The sequence below is a fragment of the Dendropsophus ebraccatus genome, chromosome 2 (assembly GCF_027789765.1).
Source record: "Dendropsophus ebraccatus isolate aDenEbr1 chromosome 2, aDenEbr1.pat, whole genome shotgun sequence".
NCBI classification, from domain to species: domain Eukaryota; kingdom Metazoa; phylum Chordata; class Amphibia; order Anura; family Hylidae; genus Dendropsophus; species Dendropsophus ebraccatus.
Window position 1 is genome coordinate 74,728,401 of NC_091455.1, and position 18,738 is coordinate 74,747,138.

General features: G+C 45.7%; 1 protein-coding gene across 2 annotated transcripts in view; it reads left to right on the plus strand.

The window, feature by feature from the left end:
• The first annotated feature begins 15,237 nt into the window (after nucleotides 1-15,237).
• PRELID3A (PRELI domain containing 3A) overlaps nucleotides 15,238-18,738 on the plus strand; it is a 38,552-nt gene continuing 35,051 nt past the window's right edge. Inside the window, exon 1 of one of the 2 annotated variants that reach the window (XM_069960109.1) lies at nucleotides 15,238-15,459. In XM_069960109.1, coding sequence (XP_069816210.1) covers nucleotides 15,362-15,459 — 98 coding nt within the window. In that variant the 5' untranslated portion in view covers nucleotides 15,238-15,361. Of the gene's footprint in view, nucleotides 15,460-17,318; nucleotides 17,373-18,738 lie in introns of those variants that run through there. The other variant, XM_069960108.1, reaches the window with a different exon arrangement.

Genomic DNA, 18,738 nt, shown 5'->3' on the forward strand with positions numbered 1-18,738 from the left:
TTATTTCAGTTACCCCTTACAGGGTGCTGCCCAGACCCCTTCACATATATCTCACAGTAGCATACTTCCCAACCGTCCTCGATCCAGCGAGACAGTCCCGATTTGGGGGTACTGTCCTGCCATCTCGGGACGGCAACCATCTGTCCCGCTCCTTATCACCTCCTCCTATGTGCCCTTACATCATCACCTCCTCCTATCTCCACATTTATATAATCTCCTCCTATCTGCACTTACCTTATCACCTCCTCTTATCTGCAATTACCTTATCACCTCCTCCTATCTGCACTTACATCATCACCTCCTCCTTCTTTATCTCCTCTTCTTCTTTCTTCTCCTCATTCTCTTCCTTCTTAATCTCCTCCGCAATCTAATTTTTTTCCTTCTTTATCTCCTCCTGTTCCTCCTTCTTTGTCTCCTCTTTTTTCTTAATCTCCTTATCAATCTCTTCTTCTTTCTCATTCTTTATCTCATCTATTTCCTCCTTTTTCTTTATCTTCTCCTTTTCCTTATTAAACTCATCTTCATTCTCTTCACTAGGAGATATTTGCAGAATATTTCAGCCATAGATTTCTAATCATCTCCTCAATCTCTTTTTCCTCCTCTTCCTTCTTTTTCGTCTCCCCCTCTTTTTTAATCTCTTTCTCAATCTCCTCCTCCTCATCCTTCATTTCCTCCTCGTCCTCTATCTCCTCCTCTTTATTCTTGTCATTATAGGACATATATGCAGAATATTCCTGACATCCAATTACAATCACCTCCTCAATCTCTTTTTCCGCCTCTTCCTTCTTTTTAGTCTCCTCCTCTTTCTTTATCACCTTCTCAATCGCCTTCTCGTCCTTTATTTTCTCATCTTCTTCATTCTCTTCAGTATAGGAGATGTATGCAGAATATTTCTGCCGTACATTTACAATCCTCCGTAATCTCTATTTCTTCCTCTTTCTGTTTCGTCTCCTCCTCGTTCTTAATCTTTTTCTCAATCTCCTCTAGTTCCATCTTTACCTTTTCCTCTACATTCTTTTCACTATAGGAGATATATGCAGAATATGTCTGCCATAAAATTATAATCTCCTCCTCCATCTCCTGTTTTTCCTCCTTTATCTCCTCCTCTTCCTCCTTTCGGTTCTCTTCTTCCTTTTTAATCTCCTTCTCAATTTCCTCTTTCATCTTTATCTTTTCCTCCTCCTCTTCATTGTCTTCACTAGAGGACATATATGCTGAATATTTCAACCAGAGTTTCAATCTCCTCCTTGATCTTTTTCCTCCTCTTCCTCTTTTTTTGTCTCCTCCTCATTCTTAAAGAGGTTGTCCAACATTTTTTTTTCTTATTGGAAATGTGAATAATTTGTAATGTGCCCCTTTCCCTTAGTTGTTTTCTCTAACCTTTTTTTTGCCTCTGTGTCCCCGGCCTCCTTCCTCCTCTGTTGCTGCTTTTTGGATTTGTGTTTGTTTACATAAAGAACTTCCAGGTCACAGGGGTCAGCAGTTGCATCACAGCTCTGCACACCTATAGCTCCACCCCCTCCTCTCTGAATCTAGCTCCACCCACTCTACCCATAGGCAGGGAAATGTCTGTATTACTACAGTCATGGCCAAAAGTTTTGAGAATGATACAAATATTAATTGTTACAAAGTCTACTGCTTCAGTTTTTAAAATGGCAATTTGCATATACTCCAGAATGTTATAAAGAGTAATCAGCTTAACAGCAATTACTTGCCAAGTCAATATTTGCCTAGAAAATTAACTTTATCCCCCAAAACACATTTCAACATCATTGCAGCCTTAAAAGGACCAGCTAACATTGTTTCATTGATTGCTCCATTAACACAGGTGTGGGTGTTGATGGGGACAGGGCTGGAGATCAATCTGTCATGATTAAGTAAGAATGACACCACTGGACACTTTAGAAGGAGGCTGGTGCTTGGCATCAATCTTTCTCTTCTGTTAACCATGGTTATCTCTAAAGCAACATGTGCAGCCATCATTGCACTGCACAAAAATGGCCTAACGGGAGAGTATCGCAGCTAGAAAGATTGCACCTCAGTCAACAATCTATTGCATCATCAAGAACTTCAAGGAGAGAGGTTCCATTGTTGCCAAAAAGGCTCCAGGGCACCCAAGAAAGACCAGCAAGCGCCAGGACCGTCTCTTAAAAGTGTTTCAGCTGCGGGATCGGGCTACCAGCAGTGCAGAGCTTGCTCAGGAATGGCAGCAGGCAGTGTGAGTGCATCTGCATGCTCTGTGAGGCGGAGACTCTTGGAGCAAGGCCTGGTCTCAAGGAGGGCAGCAAAGAAGCCACTTCTCTCCAGAAAAAAACATCAGGGACAGACTGATATTCTGCAAAAGGTACAGGGAGTGGACTGCTGAGGACTGGGGTAAAGTCATTTTCTCTGATGAATCCACTTTCCGATTGTTTGGGACATCTGGAAAGCAGCTTATTTGGAGAAGACGAGGTGAGCACTACCACCAGTCTTGTCTCATGCCAACTGTAAAGCATCCTGAAACCATTTATGTGTGGGGTTGCTTCTCAGCCAAGGGAATCGGCTCTCTCACAGTCTTGCTTAAAAACACAGCCATGAATAAAGAATGGTACCAGAATGTCATCCAAGAGCAACTTCTCCCAACCGTCCAAGAGCAGTTTGGCAATAAACAATGCCTTTTCCAGCATGACGGAGCACCTTGCCATAAAGCAAAGGCGATAACTAAATGGCTCAGGGAACAAAACAGATTTTGGGTCCATGGCCTGGAAACTCCCAGATCTTAATCCCATTGAGAACTTGTGGTCAATCATCAAGAGACGGGTGGACAAACAAAAACCAGCAAATTCTGACAAAATGCAAGCATTGATTGTGCAAGAATGGATGCAGGATTTGGTCCAGAAGTTGATTGAAAGCATGCCAGGGAGAAGTGCAGAGGTCCTGAAGAAGAAGGGTCAACACTGCAAATATTGACTTGCTGCATTAACTCATTCTACATGTACATGTACATGTGTAGGAGTTGTAGTCCTGGATTACATATACACTACAGTAGCCATCCTACAGGTGGGTGGGGTTTCAATGAGGCAGCATTCTGCTGCAGGTTTACCTCAGCAAGAAATAGATAGAATGGTGAGTGACATGAGGTGAAACAGCATCTCTCCTCTCCATATTACAGACAGCAGCAGCCTCTCTCCTCTCTATATTACACACACACAGCAGCAGCACTACCCTAACACTGCACATCCTTACACTACAATAGTAACAATATAGGGGGAGGTTTAGCAAAGTCTGTGCAGGGAAGCAGTTACCCATAGCAACCAATAAGATTGTTCCTTTCATTTTTAAAAAGGCCTTGGAAAATGAAACCTAGAATCTGACTGGTTGCTATGGGCAAATCACCCCCATAGTTCCCATAGTTCCTTTATTTACTGTTTATAGCTCCAACCTATGCTGCAGTGCTGTACAGAGATTGTAGTCTGTCATGCTGTCCTTACTGCTGCAGTTTCTTCTGGGTTCAGATGTAAATTAGATGTTAGGGGTGTGGCTAAGGAAATGTGGATGTAAAACCCTGCCTACCTGATGACTCACTGTTCCCTCACTGGCAGGAACAGGAAACAGAAAAGGGAATGTGACATCACAGGAAGTAAAGAAAACACAGGCAGAGTGGGCATGTGACTAAGCCTGAGAACATAGTAAGCGCTCTAAATAAAAAATAGAAGTATACAGTGTCGGACTGGAGTGCCTTGGCCCACCAGGGGAAATCATTCTTGGGGCCCACCCTTCTGCCACCACACTTATCTATGGTAACATTAATAAAGGTACATTAACACGGCGTGATATGGGGCAGTGTAGGGCTGCAAATGATTGCTAATCAGCAGGGCAGGAATATATAGAGATGTGCAGCCGACAGCAATGATCTTAGCCGCACAAAAGATCAAATCAGCCGACTATGGGGCATTTGCTTGCATGTCAGCCAATCTCTGGCACTTTTACATGGGCCGATCATCGGCTGAATAGACTTCCTAGGAGCACTTGTTACCGATTATTGGCCGGTGTAATCGCGCTATAAGACAATTTTCTTTGCATGATAACACTGTATGCTACCAATAACACCAGTATATAAAGAGCAAATATCCCCACACATATTACCGCTATACAGTAACTGACCAAATCCTGTATATCAAGACCGATATTACCAATAAACCAGTATACAGGAGGGAAATAGTATCACCATAAATATTACCGCTATACTGTTACTGACCAAATCCTGTATACTGAGACCAAAATTACCAGTACACAAGGGGGAAATATTACCGCCACACCACAACCATCACCACCATATTGTTACTGACCAAATCTGGTATACTAAGACCAATGAACACCGCACCAGATTACAAGTAACAAATAATACCACCACATACTGACTAACACCGCCATTTACTGACTAACACCCCCACATACTGACTAACACCCCAGCTGCTACTGAATAAAATCCTCTGAACAAAGATCAATATCCCCTCATACAGTCATACAGAGGTAGCCCCAGCTCTACACTATATACGTTACAGTGCACATAGATTTAGTGACTCACAGGGGACGTCTTCTCTGATCGGAGTTCTTCCCTTTTCATCTACTTCTCCATCTGCCCTGGGCCGTTATGAGAACTTCTCCGAGCCACGAATCCACAGAATCTGCCAGAGAAATATATTAGGCTCCGTACTCTGTCACCATCCTCATCTCTCTACAAACTGCACATCTGTATTGGCCTTTTTACACCTTCTCTCAGTGGTTAGCCCTGACTATTGTGTGTGTGTGTTCATATATATATATATATATATATATATATATATATATATATATATATATATACATATATATATATTGTGCACACACCTTGTAGATGGCCCCTTGTTCAGTCCTCCATATAGATGGCCCTGTGTGCCTCTACTATAGTAGAGATCCCCCTCTGTGTAATCCCTTTATAGTAGATGACAACCTCTGTGCATTCCCTATTATCAGGGGTAGGGAACCTTGGCTCTCCAGCTGTTGCAAAACTACAACTCCCTTCATGCCTGCAACAACTGCAACAGCTGGAGATCCAAGGTTCCCTATTCCTGCCCTATAGTATATGGCCCCCTCTGTGTAGTCCCCTTATAGATGACCCCTCTGTGTAGTCCACTAAAGTAGATGCCCCCTATAGCCTATGGTATACACACCGCACCCAGTATAGTTAACCTTATAGATGCCCCCCATTGTTGTCCCCCTCTGTGTAGTGCCCTTTATAGATGCCTCCTCAGTGTTGTCCTCCTTATAAATTGCCCCCATCCAGTGTCCCTTATAGATGGCTCCCTGTGTTATCCCCCTTATAACTGGCCCGCTTGTGTTATCCATCCCCCCATATAGATAGCCCCCTTATGTTGGCCATCCCTACCCCCCATATAGCCCCTTATGTTGTCTATTCCCCCGTATAGCCCCCTTATGTTGTCCTTGCCCCATATAGCCCCCTTAAGTTTTCCTTCCCCTGTATACAGCCCCTTATGTTGTCCTCCCCTGTATACAGCCCCTTATGTTGTCCTCCCCCTGTATACAGCCCCTTATGTTGTCCTCCCCCTGTTTATAGCCCCTCATGTTGTCCTCCCCCTGTATACAGCCCCTTATGTTGTCCTTCCCTGTATATACCCCCCTTATGTTGTCCTTCCCTGTATACAGCCCCCCTTGTGTTGTCCTCCCCCTGTATACAGCCCCCCTTATGTTGTCCTGCCCCTGTATATACCCCCTTATGTTGTCCTCCCCCTGTATACATACCCCCTTATGTTGTCCTCCCCTGTATACAGCCCCCTTATGTTGTTCTCCCCCTGTATACAGCCCCCCTTATGTTGTCCTGCCCCTGTATATAGCCCCTTATGTTGTCCTTCTCCTGTATATAGCCCCCTTATGTTGTCCTCCCCCTGTATATAGCCCCCCTTATGTTGTCCTTCCCTGTATACAGCCCCCCTTATGTTGTTCTCCCCCTGTATACAGCCCCTTATGTTGTCCTCCCCTGTATATACCACCCTTATGTTGTCCTGCCCCTGTATATAACCCCTTATGTTGTCCCCCCCTGTATACAGACCCCTTTATGTTGTCCTCCCCCTGTATACAGCCCCTTATGTTGTCCTCCCCCTGTATGCAGCCCCTTATGTTGTCCTTCCCTGTATACAGCCCCCCTTATGTTGTCCTTCCCTGTATACAGCCCCCCTAATGTTGTCCTTCCCTGTATACAGCCCCCCTAATGTTGTCCTCCCCCTGTATATAGCCCCCCTCATGTTGTCCTCCCCCTGTATACATACCCCCTTATGTTGTCCTGCCCCTGTATATACCCCCTTATGTTGTCCTCCCCTGTATACAGCCCCCTTATGTTGTCCTCCCCCTGTATATAGCCCCCCTTATGTTGTCCTCCCCCTGTATATAGCCCCCCTTATGTTGTCCTCCCCCTGTATACAGCCTCCTTATGTTGTCCTCCCCCTGTATACAGCCCCCCTTATGTTGTCCTGCCCCTGTATATACCCCCTTATGTTGTCCTCCCCCTGTATATAGCCCCCCTTATGTTGTCCTCCCCCTGTATATAGCCCCCCTTATGTTGTCCTCCCCCTGTATATAGCCCCCCTTATGTTGTCCTCCCCCTGTATACAGCCTCCTTATGTTGTCCTCCCCCTGTATACAGCCCCCCTTATGTTGTCCTCCCCCTGTATATAGCCCCCCTTATGTTGTCCTCCCCCTGTATACATACCCCCTTATGTTGTCCTCCCCCTGTATACATACCCCCTTATGTTGTCCTGCCCCTGTATATACCCCCTTATGTTGTCCTCCCCCTGTATATAGCCCCCCTTATGTTGTTCTCCCCCTGTATACAGCCCCCCTTATGTTGTCCTGCCCCTGTTTATAGCCCCTTATGTTGTCCTTACCTGTATACAGCCCCCCTTATGTTGTCCTCCCCTGTATATAGCCCCCCCTTAAGTTGTCCTCCCCCTGTATACAGCCCCCCTTATGTTGTCCTCCCCCTGTATATAGCCCCCCTTATGTTGTCCTCCCCCTGTATATAGCCCCCCTCATGTTGTCCTCCCCCTGTATACAGACCCCCTTCTTGTCCTCCCCTGTATACAGACCCCCTTCTGTTGTCCCCCCCCCCTGTATACAGCCCCTTATGTTGTCCTCCCCTGTATACAGACCCCCTTCTGTTGTCCCCCCCCTGTATACAGCCCCCCTTCTGTTGCCCTCCCCCTGTATACAGCCCCTTATGTTGTCCTCCCCTGTATACAGCCCCCTTATGTTGTCCTCCCCCTGTATACAGCCCCCCTTATGTTGTCCTCCCCCTGTATATAGCCCCCCTTATGTTGTCCTCCCCCTGTATACAGCCCCCTTATGTTGTCCTCCCCCTGTATACAGCCCCCCTTATGTTGTTCTCCCCCTGTATACAGCCCCCCTTATGTTGTCCTCCCCCTGTATACAGCCCCCCTTATGTTGTTCTCCCCCTGTATACAGCCCCCCTATGTTGTCCTCCCCTGTATACAGCCCCTCTTATGTTGTTCTCCCCCTGTATATAGCCCCCCTTATGTTGTTCTCCCCCTGTATACAGCCCCCCTATGTTGTCCTCCCCTGTATACAGCCCCCCTTCTGTTGTCCTCCCCCTGTATACAGCCCCCCTTCTGTTGTCCTCCCCCTGTATACAGCCCCCCTTCTGTTGTCCTCCCCCTGTATATAGCCCCCCTTCTGTTGTCCTCCCCTGTATACAGCCCCCCTATGTTGTCCTCCCCTGTATACAGCCCCCCTTCTGTTGTTCTCCCCCTGTATACAGCCCCCCTTATGTTGTTCTCCCCCTGTATACAGCCCCCCTATGTTGTCCTCCCCTGTATACAGCCCCCCTATGTTGTCCTCCCCTGTATACAGCCCCCCTATGTTGTCCTCCCCTGTATATAGCCCCCCTATGTTGTCCTCCCCTGTATACAGCCCCCCTTCTGTTGTCCTCCCCTGTATACAGCCCCCCTATGTTGTCCTCCCCTGTATACAACCCCCCTTATGTTGTCCTCCCCCTGTATACAGCCCCCCCCTTATCTTGCCCCCTCTGATAAAAAATAAAAAAAAAACACAAGACAACTCACCTAACCACACGATCCCCCGTCGGTCGCCGGTGTCCTCTTCTCTGACAGCAGCTCCGATGTGAAGTCCCGCCGGCGCCATCACTGACCTCAGTGTGCGCCGCGGTGGCTGGGACTTCCGGTATGCGCTGCATGAACCGGAAGTCCTAGCCGCCGCGGCGCACACTGAGGTCAGTGATGGCGCCGCCGGGACTTCGCAACGGAGCTTGCGTAACTCTTGTGATCGCAAGCAAATCTCTGCTTGCGGTCACAAGAGTGATTGACAGGGCGGGAAGCCGTAGGCTTCCCGCCCTGTCAATCACAACACTGCTTACATTTAACTGGAAGCGATTGTTGCGATCGCTTCCAGTTAAAAAGGGAGGTGCGGCCCCCGGCCCCCCTAGGAGCAGGGGGCCCACTCCAGCTCGGGGCCCACCGGGGGTTTCCCCGGCCCCCCGGTGGCCCAGTCCGAGCCTGGAAGTATATGTAGAATATGCAACCCCCACAGAGGTCAATGCAATGCTAGTTTATTGAAAAATCCCGGACAACCCCTTTAATCTCCTTCTCAGTCTCCTCTCCTTCATCTTTTATTTCCTCCTCTTCCTTTTGAATCTCGTTCTCAATTTCCTGTTTTCCCATCTTTATCTTGTCCTCCTCCCCTTGATTCTCTTCACTATAGGAGATATAAGCAAAATATTTCAGCTGAGAGCTGGGGAGCTGAGAGTATAAATCCAAGAGCAGAGAGCTCCCCCAGTGGTGGGCGCAGATTCACCTTTTTACATGGGCTGACAAGCTCCAGATTAGCACTGATACCCGTAATTACCGTCCATTTGCAGAGCCTTTACATGAATGGAGTAATTGAGCCACCATTAACCTCAACATTATCTCCACTTCACACCAGGTGGTTTTGTTGTCACATAAGATGCAATTAGTTGATGATTTATACCTCTTAACGTCTTATTATAGCTGTATATACACCAGTCAGACCACTGATTTTAGAGAAGAGTGGTGGTCAATAAACTAAACAACGAGATGTCAACAATGGAAAAGCAGGATATCAGGAGAAGGAAGAAACTTTGGTAAGTGATTGTATTTGATGAGTTCTAAAAGTTTGACTATATTAGCTCAAGTGGGAATGCCCCTTTATCCTGACACCCTGCGCTATATATATATTATAACTATATTAGCTGTGATGGAAATCCCCCATTATCCCTGGCACCCTTCAAGTATAGCTATATTAGCAGTGGTGGGAATGCCCCATTATCCTGACACCCTACAAGTATAGCTATATTAGCTGTGGTGGGAATACCCAATTATCATAACACTAGAGATGAGCGAACCGGGTTCGGGTTTGAGTCGATCCGAAACCCGAACGTTCGGTATTTGATTAGCTGGGGCTGCTGAACTTGGATAAAGCTCTAAGATTGTCTGGAAAACATGGATACAGCCAATGACTATATCCATGATTTCCACATAGCCTTAGGGCTTTATCCAAGTTCAGCAGCCTCCGCTAATCAAATGCCGAAAGTTCGGGTTCGGATCGACTCGAGCATGCTAGAGGTTCGCTCATCTCTACATAACACCCTTCAAGTATAGCTATATTAGCTGTGGTGGGAATACCTCTGTATTCTGACACCCTACAAGTATAGATAAAATTTGTCTTACCAGTAATTTTCCTTTTCTCGAGCCCGAAGGCAGCACAGATGGGATATTCTATCCCCCAGACTCCACCCTAGGACCGTCCACCTAGCAAAGCAATCAAGAAATTAGCATGCTTAATTGATGGCCTATAAGAACCCACTCTCACTTGTGTTTTTTTCTGTCCTCATTTCCACCAGCAGGAGTGTGTAGTATCAAACTCTCCTGCTCTTGTCCACCTTTGTTTTTTTCTATCCTCCTATTTTGGAGGCAGTTGAGTATTTCCTCTCCTGCTTCCATCTTTTATTCTAACATATTTCAGTTTGTTTTATTTCAGATTGGCCAATGTGGGAAACCCTGGCCACAGCACTAGCAGCATGTGCTGCACTTAGGGGTCATGCCATGGCCTATAAGAACCCACTCTCACAGCTCTCACATGTGTTTTAAATATAGAAGAATCACCAAAAATAGATAATTGGGTGGGTATATGTGTGCTGCCTTCGGACTCGAGGAAAGGAATATTTCAGGTAAGACAAATTTTATCTTTCCTCTTCGTCCTCGGGCAGCACAGATGGGATTTTTATAGCTAAAACCCAGGGGAGGGTAAATATTGAAGGACATCAGCCAATAAGCTGAATTCCTAAAAACTACAATTTTGAGTACCAAGCCCTTCACAGCCTGGAGCAGAATGTTATCGTACAGGCATCTTGGAAGAATTACACCCTCTCTGCCAGGTGGAATAGAGGTTCTGCTGCATTAGTTGAGATGGTAGAATCGCTCATCCACCAGTGATCACTGAAAATTCGATGCATCTTCTGGGCAAGAGAAGGAGCATGTCTAGTAGTAACATAGTTCTGGACACAATTAGAGTGTCCTTTTGACTTCATTGGACTGAAGTTTATATTTAATCTGCCAGGAATAGGAGGAAAGAATATTCTTCTCTTCTGCACTGAATACAATGAAGGACAGACTATTAGGTCATCACCATCTGGCAACTGGTGTCCATTGTTTGAAGGAAGTCTACACCTTCTTCCAGTCTTCTGGTAGATCTAAAATAAACTTCAGTGAAGCCTCAGGGAACCTTCTTACAAGAGGAAGATGCCAAGAGAAGGTCTTGTCTCATATTTCTGAACACTATAATGGATCTGGTAGTAAGTGGCAGAATAGTAAACATCCATCGTACAGTGACGGAAACTTGTACATGAGATGTACTGTAATCCTAATGGAAGCCTTTGTGCAGAAATGGAGTGACTATGATGTTTACATTCTCCAGAGACTCCCACTGGCACCATCTGTAACTGTAGCTGGTATTCACTCTGAACACTGAAGGACCTTCTTAAGTCATTTATCTACTAGCTTCCAAGCTGGCAACAGAATCCTGTTAAATAATGATCCTACTGTGTATTATGGTCGGACTTGTTATGGAGAAGGGCTCCCAAGATTTTCTCTTTCGTAGGTCACACTATAACCAGCCTCATTGGTAGGTTGGCATCCTGCAGAGGTGCAGCTTTTGCAATTTCCTGTTGAACCCACTCTGATGGTCTTAGTCTCTGCTGTTACACAAGATCTTCCATAGTTCTAATGTATTGCCTTGATACTGTAGAATGCATGTCATTGGACCATAACCCCCTTATGGTAAGGGCTGATGTCAGGTTGTCTGTGTAGATCAGGAACAAATTTCCTATGATAATCTGAATAGTCCAGATGTCTCACAGCTCTCAGAGGTTGGATCACCGGTTCCTGCCACAGCTCCCATAGGTTGGATCACCGGTTCCTGCCACAGCTCCCATAGGTTGGATCACCAGTTCCTGCCACAACTCCCATAGGTTGGATCACTGGCTCCTGTCACAGCTCACAGAGGTTGGATCACTGGCTCCTGTCACAGCTCACAGAGGTTGGATCACTGGCTCCTGTCACAGCTCACAGAGGTTGGATCACTGGCTCCTGTCACATCTGATTCCCAGGTACAGATGTTTCAACCTAACATGACACAGCAAAAAGCAACCAACATCTCAGATCACATGGACAATCCACTGCATTATAGGCAGAGTCCACGCATCTGCCAGTTTCCCCATCTTGAGCACAGACATCAGGGTACAGTAATAGAGGTCTTTGTTTGTGGAGATCTTCTCATTCAGTCGTAGAGAAGGCCTGCTCCACTATTAGAGTCTAGCCTCTCTATAACAGGAAGGAATCTGATACCAGGATGGGAGGATTTCCTGTTGGAGATTTCTGAGGTACCTGTATCTGTGGCAGAAGAAGTGAGATGATGAAGGTAGTTATGGTAGAGAGGATAGATTCTCATTTCCAATTCTCGCAGAGTGGCCTGCCATCTGACGGTAGAGGCTTTCTTGTAGTAAAATGAGACTGTTTGAGGCCAAATCCATGAAGCTTCCCTGTTGAATCTGCCTGACAATGGCCGATCATAAATACAGGATCACACCAAGGACCTGGAGAGCAGCCATCACCATAATGGCTACTTCATAAGGGTATACATCACCACACCAAGGACCTGGAGGACTACCATCATAACAGCCAATTGATAAGGGTATACATCACCACACCAAGGACCTGGAGGACAGCCATCACAGCTTCATAATGGTATACAGGACCGGAGACCAAGCAAGGACGAGATCAGACCTGCAGATGACAAACACTGCTTAGACAGTGAAGAATAAGCCATGTGTGCTCCCTGAGGTGTGGATGTAAGGAGTGTACAGCAATGTATGAATGTCATCATAAAAGCATGAACAGAGGAGACATATATTATGGAAACCATCTAGAATTTTCTCCCTTTGTTTAGGCTGAGACGCAGGAAAAAGATCCCCGACCTCCCAACATAGGGAATAGTGGATAAAACTCGTAGCAGATCAGCAGCAATGAGGTAAATCCTGAATACATCACCGTATTGACCGGAGACCCGGGGCAGCAAAAGTTTCAAGAAACAATTCTGACATTTGATGAGGTTGAAGACTTTGCACATCTTGTGCTCCTGTGAGACGACCAGCGCTGCTCAGAGACCGGATCTGCAAGGGACAAAGGAAACATTCCTAATAAACAGATATTCTTCTGGACTATAGAAGAGATCAACAGATAATAGTGAATGTAGGAGCCAGCTATAGGCACATATCACATAGTCTATAGGCACATAGTACACAGCTGCGCTTAGACCTATGGATCCTTTACCAAGAGGCTTCACTGGAAAGGCCTGATATCTGTAAAAGAAACATATGTCAGTACATCATAGTGATAATACACAACCAGAGAACCACCAGGAGAAGGTGGTATATATGTAACTGCACAGAAGCAGAAGAGAAACAGCTATGATATACAAGAAATAGCAGATCTCATACACAGAGATATACGAGGAGAGATGTCATACACAGAGAACACTGATGTAAGCAGGGATATCATACATACATATACACTGATATGAGGATGGATCTCATACATACATATACACTGATATAACCCCCACTGATATACGTGATATCACCCCCGCACTTCTACAGAACACCAGTAACTGTCTGTCTGCCGTCTCTAACGTTATGTCCTCCCTATTCCTAAAACTCAACCTTGCTAAGACTGAGCTTCTTGTATTTCCTCTCTGTACTAACCGTCCTCCACCTGACATCTCCATCTCTGTCTGTGGTGCAACCATACCCCCTACACAGCAAGCCCGCTGCCTTCGGGTTATGTTTGACTCGGATGTCTCTTTCACTACTCATATTAAATCTCTTTCAAGTTCCTGTAATCTGCATCTAAAAAACTTCCCTTCCTTACTGTCGAATCTGCTAAAACTCTTATTGTTGCTCTGATCCATTCCCGTCTTGACTACTGCAATTCCTTACTAATCGGCCTTCCTTCCTCTAAACTCTACTCTCTCCAGTCCATTCTCAATACAGCAGCCAGGCTCATCTCCATGTCCAGGCCTATACCAATGCCTTTCCTATACCAATGCCTTTCCCCTGTGCCAGTCACTACACTGGCTCCCTATTAAACACAGGATACAATACAAAGTCCTCCTGCTCACCCACAAGGCTCTCCACAGTGCTACACCTCCCTATACCTCCTCCCTTATCTCTGTCTCCCGCCCTACCCGTGCCTTACGCTCCTCTAATGACTTAAGACTAACATCCACCTTAATCCGCACCTCTCACTTCCGTCTCCAGGACTTCACCCGAGCTGCACCAGTTCTATGGAATGCATTACCCAAGACTGTCAGACTCACCTCCAATACACAAAGTTTCAAACATGCCTTCAAAACTCATCTATTCAAGCAGGCTTACCAGGTTTACTAATTTTGACTGCTACCCTCAACCTCATACATATACACTGATATGAGGAGAGATATCATACATAGATATACACTGATGTAAGCAGGGATATCATACATACATATACACTGATGTAAGCAGGGATATCATACATACATATACACTCAGTGGCGGATTATAATGTGGGCGGTTTGGGCGGCCGCCCAATGTCACGCCGCCCACATTATAATCCGCCACTGCATTCTCTTGTGACCGCAAGCATTGTTTTGCTTGCGGTCACAAGAGTCCGGTTGTCCCCGGCTGATGGGGGTGTCCCGTCCTATCCCCGGCAGCGCGCACATCAGAGAGCTCCCCGTGCGGGGCCAGTAGCGGATTATAATGTGGGTAAAGGCAGCCACACTACTGGAGGTCACATTTCTGATAGGTCACTGTGGAGATAAGAGACTATTTTATATATGTGTTATATTCTTACAATGTATATTTGCTTTGTTTAACGCTCTACAGGCAGATGCGGAAGGAGCCTTCCCGCTCTGTTACTCACTATTTTATGTTCCTAAAGGCCCTATTCCATGGAACTTTTTCGAACGATTATCGTTCATAAAATCCTTCAAACGACCGCTCGTTAACGACATTCGTTCTGTGGAATAGCTGTAAACGAGCGAACGACAACAGCAAAATCGTCGTTGAGTCATTAACTATTTTTTTTCAACATGTTGAAAAAAAATCGTTGGTCTTTCAACAATAATTCGCTTATCTTTTCGTTGAATAAAAAATCTTTCAGTCGTTCCTGAAATGTCTACCTACATTTCCCCACATTTTAAACGACCATGTAACGATGTAACGACCGCAAAAAAATTGTTACACTACAGATATCGTTCACGTTCCCACACGTATTATGTGTTATCGTTCGCTTAAAAAAATCGTTAAGTGCTTGTTAACGAGCGGTCATTGAAGCGAGTCTATGAACGATAATCGTTCCGCAAAATAGGGCTATAATGGAATTTTTTTCTTATTTTGTGCTCTCTGTTTTAATTCAAGGTCTGTACTGGGAGTCTTTGCCAATAGATAACAGCTAGGGAGGATGGAGACTAATACAATGACTCCTTATGTAGAATGTGGGAATACACCTGAGCCCTCCTCCTATTCCTCCTCCTACATTTTGAACCTTTCTTGTTAAGATATAAACTAAGGGTTGTTCCCATAATAAACAGAATCAGCTTGAACACTGGCGCGGTCTCATGTGTTTGGTTGATACTCACAGCAGACTGCAGCTGCCACAATAATTTACCAATTTGGCAAGGCCCAGATATATCTGAGAGACTCACCCTAACAGTAACTGGCGCTTCAACGTGGGGCATGGCCTCTACACCTCAACCGAATGCTGCACACCTGGACCACGAAGGCAACCCCAGAAGGAACGCACAGACCTCATGTGAAAACAGCGCTGTTAAACGGTAAGAAAGCTTAGTTCTTGCCATGCTCTGTGTGTCCCTGTTCTTGGGTGCCAAGGTCTGGTGAGTTGCATGTTATAGACTAGTTAGAGTAAAAGTGCATGTCATGCCATTCGTTTAGGAAGGGGTTAAGGGTGTAGAAGTTGGAAACTTTGGGAATGTAGAGGAAAGGATGCCCTCAACCCTCAAATCTGGCATCGAGTTAGAGTCCAGCAAGAGGGAGTTATAGAGGACAACGGTTGGGATAGCATGGCTTCAGCCTAAAGCCATGTAGCCAAATTGATGGGAGAGAGAAGGTGATTGGAAATATGACCCTAAAGATGGGAAAGAAAAACATGTAAGATGTGTCTCCACACAGGTGGAAGCTGTCAAAACAGCTTGGAAAAGAAAAAAAAAGGTAGGAGAGAGGAAAAGCTAACTGATGCAGAATTAGTGAGAGACCTGCATCAGGGTGGTGAAACAAAGTTTTGATGATAAGTATAACATCTATGTGTATAACGGCCACCGCCTTAAAATGGCGGCAAGTTCTGGACATGTTGTGAACAACAACAAAAAAATCATAACTCCCATCATGTTTGATACAATTGGGGATCACATTCCATCGCCCCTGTTCCCCCGCCCTAGAGAAAAGAGGTGTCTTCAGTAACAGCCCCTAACATGACAGCACCTATCACCACAACTCTATATTCTGTAACTAACCCTGATGGGATGTTTCATGTTCCCCCAGCTCCACCCTCACAACAGATGGGGTGAAAATCTGCGCAAAGATTATTTTTTCCCTCTCTACAGAGCTTACTGATAAAAGCGGCTTCTTGATAACATGGCGTAGACTTCTGATTAGGAAGCAGAGAGGAGGTAACTTTCTGCCCTCCAAGTTTTATATGAATGCCAAGAGAAAAGTGATAATTGGCAAAGGTCGAACCTAGAACTCTGTGCACTTATTAAGAACCCTATGAGAGGCCGAAGTAACTCATTGTTACTGTATCCAATATATGTCTATGTAATATTGTTTAACAAGACGTTGTGTGTGTGTGTGTGTGTATATATATATATATATATATATATATATATAGGCATGTTGGGGCTTTGAGAGGCAGTTCTATGCCTCTGGAGTGGGAATTGGAGTTCAGGTGGAGTTCCTGGTCCATATACTCCACTCCAACCTAATGGTGCTTTTAGACGGAACAATTATTGTTCTAATTTGCGAGATAACGATCGGATTCGAACGATAATCATATGTGTAAACGTTGTGAACGATCAAGTGACGAGCGAAAAATCGTTCATTTTGATCTTTCAACATGTTCTTAAATTGTCGTTTGTCGTTCGCAAAAAATTTCGCAGATCGTTCCGTCTAAACAGTCATTCACCGATTTAACCTATGTGTGAGATAGGCTTAAGCGATCGCAAAACGATTTTTCTGTACGATGTATCGTTCCGTCTAAACGCTGATCGTTATAAAAAACACACCGTTCATTCAAAATTGGTAATCGTGTGATCCGGCGAATTATCGCTACATCTAAAAGCACCATAAGAGCTGATGTGGCTCTGAAACCCACCTGGTGGAGCTCTATTAGAGACTTCAGAGCTTCCCAGGTGATGACTCCCGGGAGAAGACTCCCAGGGTGGGAGAACACAGGCAGTGCTAGGCCTGTGGGAGCTGCAGCCAAGTCTTGGTCAGACCAGTTGAACTGGAAGTTTTGAGCAGTAAGCTTAAAAGTGACAGCTAGGGAAGCTGTGCTGTGTTAGTCAGTGGCTTGACGGCCTAGGTTTTATTTGCAGTGTTGCCTATGTCTTATGTTTTTCCTTGAACTGAAAAATAAAGCTGACTGTGGTCACTTTAAGGCATACAGCACTGACTGGACTGAAGTTTGTGATGTGCCAACCGTCTCAGACCTAGGAGATGGCGATCCCAGCAAGTGAGTAACCCCCAGATTCACACATGATGGAGGATTGCTGTGGGCAGGGAAATGGCACATAAAGTTTGTTGCTGGATTTAAAGCGCTAGAAGCGTTATCAGAGGTGGTGTCTCTGTGGAGGAAGAGATATAGAGCCTGTGCTGCTGCTGGTTTTAGAGGGCCAGAAGCCTTATGAGAGATTGAGTCTCTGTGAAGAGAGACATTCAGAGACTGTGTTGTCTTGATAAGGGCAGTATTGATGAGGTGAAAAGCTGGTGTTTCTGCTGCTTTGCTATGGGTCTAGCAGATGACTATGTCAGATGCATATGGGACATACAGCGCTGTGAAGACCTAGCCAAACAGACGGGTCATAAACCTGCGCAGTATGAAGCAGAGCAGGAGGCTGTTCGGGCCCAACTGCAAAGGATATTGGATAAGCAAGTGTCTGTACAAAGTGCATGTACTGCTACACAGAGTGGGTGTCTAAATACACGCACTACACTGCAGGAGGCTGCCAACCAAAAAGTGCCGAAGTCCAAGCCAATTGGTTGCTGTACCAAGGTCCAGGTTGCATCCTTGTCTGATTCTCCAGATAAAAAGCCTAAAAGCCTGAGGGTGCCGTCCCTAAGGGCAACCAGCCAGAGCCGCCCTGGGGATGTGTGAGAGTGGACTGTTGTGTAGTTGGATGTGCTTTTGCCAAGTGCCCAAGTGTTAAAAAATCACTTCTGCAGAGGTGCCATGATGATGTTGCTAGGAGCAACCAACCACAACAGCAAGCCGCAGTCCCTGAGCGGAGAGAGACATGTTGGAGGTGCATGGGAGTGGATGTTTGTGCATCTTATTGTCCTCTGGTCAGGAGATGAGAGAAATTTAAACCAAAAACCTGTGAATTGCTGGTGGGTGGAATCCCATTAATGGTTGACCTGGATTGTCCTCAGGAGGTGTCCAGGGTCCACCTGGATATTATACTGTTTGTGAAGAGTCGACCAGAGCCATATGGTAAGACATGTTATGGAACAGTGAATCATGTGCTGGAGGTCTGTGCGGAGCTTGAGGTGGAGTTTATACTTGACAGAGACTTTCCTTATTTCTGGCAGTTGTGGGAGGGAGAGTCTCCTGAGAAGTGTGCTGTACAACTGCCTAAGGGGGAGGAGCCAAGAGAACCATATACAAAAGTCCCAGAGATACCAGTGGGTGGAGCCTCACTGTCTGACTGTGTGAACTGTGACCAAAATGAGTCCTAATGTTCAGCAATGCTACCAAGTGAGGAGAAGAATCCTGCGGCTGCCAAGACCATCCTGATATCAAGTCCATGTGTGAACATGGACTTGAAAAGTCAATTAAACTTAAAGAGGATGTACCACCAGGTACGTCCTCTTTAACCTGA